Source organism: Mastigoproctus giganteus, chromosome 7 (assembly GCF_048544385.1).
Source record: "Mastigoproctus giganteus isolate SK-2022 chromosome 7, ASM4854438v1, whole genome shotgun sequence".
NCBI classification, from domain to species: Eukaryota; Metazoa; Arthropoda; class Arachnida; order Uropygi; family Thelyphonidae; genus Mastigoproctus; species Mastigoproctus giganteus.
In genome coordinates, this window is record NC_143581.1 from 88,308,999 (window position 1) to 88,319,829 (window position 10,831).

At 34.4% G+C, this 10,831-nt stretch overlaps 1 protein-coding gene across 1 annotated transcript in view; it reads left to right on the forward strand.

The window, feature by feature from the left end:
• The window catches only part of Adsl (adenylosuccinate lyase), a 237,367-nt gene extending 229,995 nt beyond the window's left edge, over nucleotides 1-7,372 (forward strand). The window contains exon 11 of the mRNA XM_090376996.1: nucleotides 7,197-7,372. Coding sequence (XP_090233122.1) covers nucleotides 7,197-7,283 — 87 coding nt within the window. The 3' untranslated portion in view covers nucleotides 7,284-7,372. The remainder of the gene's footprint in view (nucleotides 1-7,196) is intronic.
• The last annotated feature ends 3,459 nt before the right edge of the window (nucleotides 7,373-10,831 follow it).

Below are 10,831 nucleotides of genomic sequence, written 5' to 3' on the forward strand. Positions count from 1 at the left end.
GAAATCAGTACAGCTTTTGAAGAGCTATGTCAACGCTTGAAGCAAACATTCAAATTGCATTTCTTACGAAAGAACAGTTAGTGATGATACCTCTTGACGTTGAAAAAGCTTTTGACACCTTGACGATATGGGAATCTTCATAATTTGTATGAATCTACCCTTTGGGGTCACCTTCCAAAATTTATCTGGAACTTTTTAAGTGACAGATCCTTTTGGATATGCTTTCATTCTGCTTTCTCACAAACATATGTACACGAAGGAGGAGTTCTCTAGGGTTCTATGATTAGTTCTTCACTCTTTGCCATCAGGGTAAATTCAGTCACCCAACATATCCATGCACAGTCGAAACACCTGTATAATTGTTATCTCATGCATATATATTCATTTATTACAAATACCATCTTGTAGAACATTTTTTTTTTAATGTTACATTTCCTTTTGTAGTTGCTTTCATTAAAATATCCGATCTCTTTGTAGAAGAGAAAAATACAAATAAATTTGAATAAAATCGAAGAAATAGACAAGCTTCTGCAGTGGAATTTCCCACTAAATTTAGGCTATGAGCCGCACAAGGGACATAAAATGCAGTTTTACTATGGCTCTTAATCTTCGCTTGTAACCCGTTGTATATCCCGGACATGTTGGCTGCATTGTCGTAAGATTGTCCTCTACAGTTTTGGATATCTAAATCATATTCCTTAATTTTGAAGTTATAATATTTTCCAAGTAGTTAGCATCATGCTTTTCAATATGTAGGAAAGACAAGAAACGTTCCTGAATTTTATTTTCTTTATCTAAATATCACATAATAAATGATAATTGATCTGTGTGACTTAAGTCAGGAGTAGAGTTAACAATAAGTGAAAAGTATTTAGCCTGTTTGATTTCATTAATAATTGTATTTCTTATGTTAGCAGCCATTAAATGTATGAATTTGTCACACATAGTATTAGAAAGATAATTCACCTGTCGTTTACCACATTAACCATAAGTTTTTAAGTGAGTTTTCAAAAACATATCAAAATTAGCTAAGCATTATAAGCAACTCATAAAATTTCCTGCACTACTATCATGCCCTCGAAATCCCAACTCTAATGAAGCTAACAGTTCACTGTCGCAACAACTCTTTTTAGAACCTCACGCCAATTTGTTTGTTTTACATAAGCGTTTATCAACTCTAAATCAATTCTTCCTACACTTTTCAAGCACTTTATGTACACACACACATATTTTCCTTATGTTCTTTAGACTCATCATGCATTTCTGAAATATCAACAATGTTTCTAATCATTACATCCAATAATTAATAATTTTTTTGATTTAACTGAAAACAATTTCCAAATAAAACAGTACACACACAGATTGTGTGGTTTCTGAAAATATTAACCACTCTCTTTTTTCTGTGGTACCATTAGCTCTACTTAAATAGAAATGGGGTTCGTTTAATTTTCTTGTAATGATTTTTCCATCACAATTAAAATTTCAATTTGAATTTTTAATGTTTCCAAAATTTTGCAGTTTTTCGCGAAGGCAAAACTCAATAAAATTATTTGTGATGGGGTTTGGTCATAAAGCAATATCTTTAGTGTATGTTTGATATTATTTGTATGTATTGCATTCATATTTTTATCGTTATTATCATTAATATTGTAAACAGTTGCATTTGTGGTATTGTTTTCAATTTGATCAATAATAACGCCGGCTGATACTGTAGAGTTGGAGGGTTCATTTTCTATCCTATTTTCTTCTGTTTTGCTGCTGTCATCTTCTCGATTTTTTATTGCTACAAAATCCTGTAATGAGGTTTGTTTCTTTTTTAATTCCACCTCTCTAATTTTCTGCTTCTTTCTTTTTTGAAACCCAGATTCATACGTTCTTTTCATCGCCCTAAAATATTATTTTTATATTCGTATATTGTTAGTAAAATAATAAGAGGAGTTTACCTCAATATAGTACAGCTCTGATTCATACTATCTAATTCGTATATTGTATAATTTATTATTTTTTACTTTATTCATCTAATTGTTTTTCATAATTAAGTAAAATAATATTTGAATGTACAATGTAAAATAGAAATCTAGTATTCTACCCCAATTACAGAAAATTAAAATGAAAGAAAGTTTGTTTAAATTAATTGTACATTATTGCGGGAAAGAGCCCGCACCAAATTGTGTTAGAATTAGTATAAAATAAATATTTTAACAACAAAACAAACAAAATACTAGAATTTTCTCTTTATTTATTAAACAACGTTTGTAACTTATACACTTATCGTTAATACAATAATACACAATACACTTGTTAGCACACACTATGTTGATATCAGCCATATGTACTGTCTGTACCACAGGGATGACATGGACCGTTATAGCTGTCAATCTTAAAATCCCATTTGGGCCAAAGGATCTCCAGCGGCGAAATCAGTGCGGTAGTAAATGATATCTAATACTTATCAACAATAACCGGAGCAAATGTAACCGAATTTTATTCTTCTAACTGTGTAATGTGATATAGGATTTTAAGATCGACAAATATAATGGCCCGTTTCATGGAGATGGTTTCTATTTTGAAATAAAAACAATAAAATTCAGTTATACATTTGCTCTAGTTACTGTTGATAAGTAGTAGATATTTACTACTGTGCTGATTTTGCTGCTGGAAGTCCTTCAGCCCTCGTCAGCAGAATAGGGGGGTGGAATGAGACTCTTAAGGTCCCAAAAAAAATACATTACGGGATAGGGTCGTTGCATAGGGCTGGTCTGTACACGGCAATGCGCTCTGCCCTGCACCAAGGTGTTTATATTTCATATGTTGTCATATGCCTGAGTCACACCTGCATTCTAGGGTCCCCAGATATGGGACCGAAATTTAATTTCCGATTTTTTTACTACAAAAATCAATTTATAGAATATTGATTTGGGGACTTTGTGGACCCCTGTTGATGGGGGCCCCAGGTGATTGCCTTTTTTACCCATAGGATAACATGCCGCTGATCAAGCGTGTTGGCTGTATGGTTAGGATTGTCTGGTATTCTTGTAAGTAAATGAACAACATGTGCATGGTCATTAGTAATTGCAAAAGCTTCAGCATCTCGACCAGCTGGGTCATTGTGACTAGAAAACGGAAGCCAGCTAGAGTTGTGAACATTAAAATCACCAAGGAAAATTATCTCACTCTTAATAGTTGGACTGGAGAAAGTCAAGTTGCAAAGAGAGTAAGTTGAAGAGCTCCAAGTGATTAGTGGAGTTGGGAGAACGGTAGCGTCAACAGATGAATTTGACACAATGAAGTAGAGAGATTTTAAGCCAGAGAAGATCGAAACGAGGAGATTCCAAATTACCAAGTCTCTGACAGGGAATATAGGAACGGACATATGCACAAGTACCACACAGTGAATAATTTAGGCAACTGAGATGAGCAGTAGTTGAATCAATCGATAACAGATTCTGTCAGAAAAAGTACATGGGGTTTGGCAGAGTGCATGTGGAAATGGACATTGTTGAGATTAGAATTGAGACCACATATATATGTGATGTGAAATGAACTAGGAAGTGTTTGTGAGGTTTAGATCTTTTCGCAGATAAGCTTACTCTATTAGTTTGACAATTCATGGTGTATTCAATAGTAAGAAAAAGTGGGGGGGGGGGAGAGAACATGCTATATGAAGTAATGAAATTTTTGGAAAAGGCGTACACATGGTAAGAATATACCCAGATCCTTGACATAACGTGGCCTCGACAATATCCCCCCGCATACACACTACTTAGACTACCTCCGGTCACTATCTGGCAGAGTAGAGGTAGCAAGATTATACATTAGCTGATCCGGAAGCTTCCTAAAGAGTTACCAATAGGTTCAGTCTGGTGTACTAACTAGCAGCCGGCCTGCAAACACCATATTAGAGCTGTACCCTCAAAATGCAAGAAAGATTTAATCTCACCATGATGTTCATCATAATCCCAAAAGTCATCAGTCGTACTCTATGATGGAAGAGATGAGGAAGAGTTGACTGGAACTTAGCTCTGGAGACTAAACATGGGTTCCACCACTTCAAGCCTCCAATAAGCAAAGTGGTGGTATTGCACTGGTTGATGAGAGTCATCTAATACTGTGTAAGGTCATTACTCCTAGATATTGAAGAATGTTACGTGGTATTCTATTATATGAACAGGTTTTAAATCTTCCACTTTCATTTTGGAAGTTGATTACCATAGCAGTCTAAACCAGAAGAATAATTCATCATTATATATTACTTCATCATTACTTCATATTAATACTTCATCATTATTCATTTCTTCTGCCAAGATTGGTTCCAGTCTACAATAGAAGATTCTGTTCTTTGTTCAGTGGAAAATCGTGCACTATATGGTGCACAAGTTCCTATTGAAAAATGTTCTGAATGATGCCAAAGTAGCACATATTTTATCCGTTGGCAGTGCATAATTTTTAAATTTGAAATTTTTGGCCTCATTAAAGAAATAAATGAAATTTAAAAAATATGTATGTGTTGTAGCAGCAATTTTGTCAGTTTCAGTTTGAGAAATTACGAAAGTAGAAAGAGGTAATGTACAGTGAGCCTTATTGTGGAACTGATAAGTACATAAAGAAGCACGAAAAAGAAATTATCCCAAGCCATGCTTGACATTCTAACAGTTACTCATAGCAATGTTGTGTATGAGAGAATATTTAGCTAGGTAAGGGGGAGGCAGCTCTTAACAGTCAAGCAGGACAATTATAAACAGAATCTTGACTGAACATTTTTAAAGAGGGAAAAATATACAACCCTATCTTGAAGCAATCATAATCAGTTGATGGCTAAAAAAAATTCAAATAGAAATTTATAGAAAGAGAAATCATAGGAAGCATACTAAACAATCCTATTTCTATAGTTTAATATCAAATATATATATTTGATCTTGTAATTTAATCTTTAGTGCAGTGTGTAAAAACCTCGTGCAATTTCTGGAATATCTGTTTTCCACCTGTCTTTGCATAGAATTCCTGACTTTTCTGAAAAATTTCCTGCTTACCTGATTTCCAGCTTTTTAAGTCAGAAATTGGCATGTGATTAGTATCAAGTTGAGGATAATTTGTCTCTCTTGTATTTTCTATGAACACCTTGAGAGAAATAAGCTATTAAAATGATTCAGAAATCTTCTACTGCTGGGTGAATGGCTGGTCCATGTTCCAATCAGTGAATTAAAGATTTTGCCCATAACAAGCTTATTTGTTTTTCCACTCAAGTTTCTTATAAAGACTGTTAATGTGCTTCTTGAATTTATATACACATCTAAACATGTAATAATTTAAGTTTGGGGTGTTATATCTTGGTCACCTCTATTATGGAGAGCTTGAATTATTGGGCTTTTCTGTTAGTGAAATATATTATAAATGAGTAGTAAACTTGATCTTATTGTATTTGCAATAATACTGATAACTGGAATTGTGGGTTTTTATGTTATTATGGTGAAATGTGTTTCCCCTTCACTGAAATCTTCTCTTCATTCCTATTTACTTATTACAATGATGAAGGGAAAGCGACCAACAGAAAGTGTAAGTGGTGGCAATGCTAGGAAACAAAACAAAATTGATTTAGAAATGAGGATGAAAATGATTAAAAAGTAAGAAGCAAGACAAAGTTTGTCATCTATTGCACAGGAATTAGGTCTTGCTGCTTCAACAGTGAATACTATTTTAAAGGACAGTGCATGTATAAAAGAATATGTTAAAGGATCCCGCATGGTGCTATATTGAAGATGGAAAGGCTATTAATAATATGGATGAAAAATCAGATTCAGAAGCTTGTTGTTAGTTTATTTTGGTTCTTAGGAACATTAGCAACTAAGGCCATATTGCTCCAGGGATATGCGGTGGTCATTCCCTGACCTTTCTGCATCCTCCATATTTGGTGGCTCACGGGCTTGAACCCCGGTCTAATCAAGAAGCGTGTGCTACGCACACTGCTGCTCCTGCCCACGGAGGTGCCAGATTCAGAAGCAAGTGCCCCCGAGTGTAAGGCTAATGATTATTCAAGCAAAAGCAAGAAGTATTTATGAAAATATTAAGGATAAGTACAGTGAACCCCAAGCCAAGTTAGGGGAAAGCAATGGGTGGTTTAATAAATAATTCTATTTACATGTTCATTGAACATTTCTTTTTTGCTTCAATCAAATGCATTGCACATAGTTACAAGTGCTGCATAAGCTTTTAGGGAAATTCCAACTTACATAAAATTCATCTTACATAGCGTTCCATGGAATGTAAGTCAGGGTAGTGGCTGTATAAAAATCTTTTGAAGGTAAGCTTGGCTGTTTTTTTAATTTTATGGATTCTATTTTTAAATATTAGGGCATCAAAAGAGGGAGCAAGTCTTATGATGTGGAATGGAAACAAATTGGACTTGTAACTTCTGGTTGAAGAGAGCAATTGAGTATTTCATTCTTTTTGGGCAAAGCTGTATAATTTCTGGTTCAGTTCTGCATCATTTTCTTTGATACAGGATTTTGACTGTATTGGTAATTTATTTAATAGAATGCATCTTGCAGAAATAAAAAACTTGAGTTGAATGGGGAATCATAAACGAATACTAGTCAAAACAAAATTTTGAGTCAGATCTTCCCATAGATCCTATGACAAAGTAACTAAACATTGGAGTTGTCTGTTCAAATATAATCAAATCATTAATAAATTCCTTCTTTCTTTCTTTGTTATTATTGTTGTCATGACTTCTATATAGGAGGTAAAAAAAATGTAAAATTCCCCAAACAACAAAAGACATATTCCTATGCCATAACTGTAAAAATTGTTAATTCAACTTAATTTAAAGAAAGCTATATTTTTGGGCATCTGAGAGTACTGTTGACACCCAGAGCATATTTGTTACATGCTTAGGGTGTCAATAGAACTTTAATATTATCTAGCCATGCTCAGAATTCAAGCATGCTTTGCATTGGAAATGTTTTTATACTGATGCATTGTCACCAGCCTTACAAAATTGCATGCTTTGCATTGGAATAAATTCCTTCATTATTATCATTATAACCAGATAGATATACTATCTATCTGGTTATAATGATCAATTAAGTGGAGACTAAATATGACTATGCACCTGTCAGATTAAGCAATTTAAATGTTTTAAATAATCTTATCATGAATATAATTTATTCTGATAATTTTTTTCCTCCTTATGTTGATAGGTAGAAGAATTTCTGAAGACAGAAGTGAAACCTGCATTGCAACCTTTTAATGATCAATTAAGTGGAGAAGCAATTATAAATATTTAAAGAAACTAATAGAAATAATATATTTGTATTATATTATAAATAAAAGTATATCTATCTGGTTATAAAGAAAAATATGGAACTCAGTTAAATCCCCCATTCCCCACTTACTGTATGAAGGGAAAGATTACAGTTAGTATTGAAATAAAGCACTTATACCTCTATGAGAACTAAATATCTATTTATTTCCAATTAGAAGTTATACACAGATTGTAATTAGACATTCTGTGGTACGTTCTTACTATTACTGCAGTAATTGCTTCACCATTATAAAGAACAGAACGATCATAATTTATTTATCATTATTAATTACAGTAAAAGCTTTGTTGCCATTAACACCACTCTGGCATATTTATGTTATCTGTCATCTGGCTGAGTTATCTATCACCCAATATTCTTTTGTAGGAGGTGAAGAGAGCAGACATGTTCTAAGTTGGCTTCAGTGGATAATCCCCTTCCAGATCCAGTGGATCTGGAAGGGGATTATTTTTTGTATAAAATTTGATTTCTATAATTTCTTTAATCTTATTTTAAGTTTTATTTCAGTAATTTGGTGAAATTAATTTCTACAATATTTTGTACTGATCACAAATTAAAACTTGGTGCATTACTAGAAGAATTTGAGTCACTAAAGAAATGAGTGCTCGCTGTAGAAACAAATGTAACTGGGAGTTCAGCAGGGACTTATGTATCTGCCAAGTGATTCTGGTATGAGAACAGAAGTCAAGTTCATGCTGCTCTCGTTTTATTGGGAGTCTATTGTCACGGAAATGGGTAATATTTTTTGCAATAAAAATAAGTGGATTATAACTTTGGTGTGTTTGCTAGGAAAAACAATTAATGATGTTACCAACAGATTGTCAGATGGGGGGTAAAGAGAGTATTATTCTTGTTGTATAATGATATTAAATGAACATATGACTTACTGGCTAAATATAGGACCATGCTAAAAACAAATGTTGCAAGTTAGGTCAGAATATGTGTGTCCGAAATTCTGCCCAGGCATGGTATGAAAGATTATATGATGAAAGCCTTGTGGATTGACACAGAGCGACTCTGCAAGGCTTTTTTTTGGGGGGGGGGGATGATTTTTTTCAATGTATTTTCAGATTCTAGAGACTATTCATTTGAACAAGGATGCTGCAAGGGTTCAGGGAAACTGCTAGTTAGAGAGGAGAAAGGTAATATAGACATGTATTTATCTGATGATATGGGCCAAAGTAATGCTTTCACACATCTCAAGAATTTTTTGTTTGCTGCTGTAAAAGTTGATGTTGGCAAGATGGTTTTATGGTGGTAATGTTTTAAATGAGCTGGAAGATAAAAGCTAAGGAAACAAGACTAAATAACTTCAAGGGGTGTTGCCAGGGTAGTGTAGAAGAATACTTATCCTTAACTGTGTCTACAGTAATATCGGGAGTGTTGTCAATAAAATGGATGACTCTGAACTCCTAGTTAAGCCAACTAATTGTGACATAATAGGTCTAAAAGAAATGTGGTGTCACCTGGAAATTGGGGATGATGAGTTTCACTGTGGTATGCACAATGTATTTAAGAAGGATAGGGAAGATAGGAGAGAGAGTGGTGTGTTCATGCTTTTTATCACAAGCTTCCTGAGTACAAACAATGCTTTTGCTGGATCAGAGAGGCGCCTCCGTAGCCAGGTGGGAAGGAGCAACAGTGCGTAGCACACGCTTCTTGATTAGACCGGGGTTCTAGCCCGTCACACCAAATACGGAGGATGTGGAAAGGTCAGGGAATGAACACCGCATATTCCCGGAGCAATATGGCCTTAGTTGCTAATGCTCCTAAAAAACCAAACAAACAAACAAACAGCTGGATCAGAAGTGGATAGAATGTGCCCTGATCCATCTTTTCCACTGCTGGTATCATTCCTTTTATCCTTATATAATTAAAAACTACTATAAAGAATTATATAAGGAGCAAGGGAATGATAATGGCAGTGAGGAAGATGGATCACAAATTAGCAACACAGACAACATATCCAATATCCTTCCTCATGAGGTAGAACATGCATTGAAGAAAATGAAGAATCAGAAAGCCCCAGGCAAAGATGAAGTTACTGTAGAGTTGTTAAAATTGGGAGGAATAGAAATGACACAGAAACTGGCAAGACTCTTCACAAAATACATTAGAAAAGGCATGATGCCTAAGGGTGGAATAATGCAATCATAATTTTGCTGCATAAGAAAGGAGATAAATTGGAAATTATAGACCAATTAGCTTGCTTTCCCACATCTGTAAGTTGTTCACAAGGGTTGTTACTAACTGATTAGAAAGAATACTTGATGAAAATCAACTGAAAAATTATGTACCAGGTACATGTAGCCGAGTGGGCAGGAGCGGGAGTGCAGTAGCACACGCTCTTTGAGTAGACCGGGGTTCAAGCCCCTGACTGCTGAATACGGTCGATCTGCCAACCCGCACTGGACCAGCGTGGCAGATTATGGTCCATTTCCCTCAGCATGAATTGTTGAGGAGGCTTCCACCCTGCAGTGGGTTGATAATGGCTGCACTTTTTACATAATGAGTTGCTGCCGCTCTACTCTGAGACTGATAGTGTCACAGCGGCAGCAGTTAAAAACGACTTTACTGCAGGAAGTCATTATGAAACTAAAATTAGGTGTAAAGTTACCATTTTGCATATATGTTCATGAAGACATGCTGTATTATAATAACGATACCAAATTATTTTAGGAAATTGTCTTTTCACCCATCCCCCATTTCCTTTTTGATAATGAGCAATAAATTGTGCAAGAGTTATATCTTTTAATGTTTCGTCCCGTTTTTCATATTTATCAAAAATACTATCTTTCCATATATCCAAACAACTTGTTGTTCATCCAATTCAGCTTTTGATTTACGTAATTTCTGACCCTCTTGTGGCCATATCATTGGCACGTATTCAATCGCTCTTGAAGACACAAACATTAGGTATAATAATAAATACCAAGCTGCTTCTTGTGAACATATCTCCACAGAATTCAATACATATCTACACTTAATGCTTGTGTTAGATCAGTTAAATCCATATCAGGATATTCTTCTTGTATCTATAATTTTTCTTTGCAGGTTGCTTATTCCTCTGTTAGTTATATTCATACATTTAACTACATATGCTGCACATGAATATTCTTCTATGATGAATTGTAAATCCGAATTAGACTTCAGCACTCCTAAAATCCAAGGATTGTAATTATTCATAAATTTCTCTTCTATCTTGCATTTAAGAAATACATGTGGTCAATTTTAAAATTGACAGTATACTCAAAATTTTAAAATCAAAAATCTCTAATCCTTTTGAGAAATATTATGTTGCGAATTTTTTTAAATGCATTGAATTTCAAATCAAGGAAGTCCACGTGCACATATATTATTATGAATGAACAATGAACCCTCTGCACCATTAGAAGAAAAAGAAGGTGGGAATGGAAGACTCAATCCAAATGATAGATGCATTATGTTCTATAGAGAAAACTTCAGATTATTCAAATTTACAGCAATGTAAACATACCTTTATCTGTTATAAA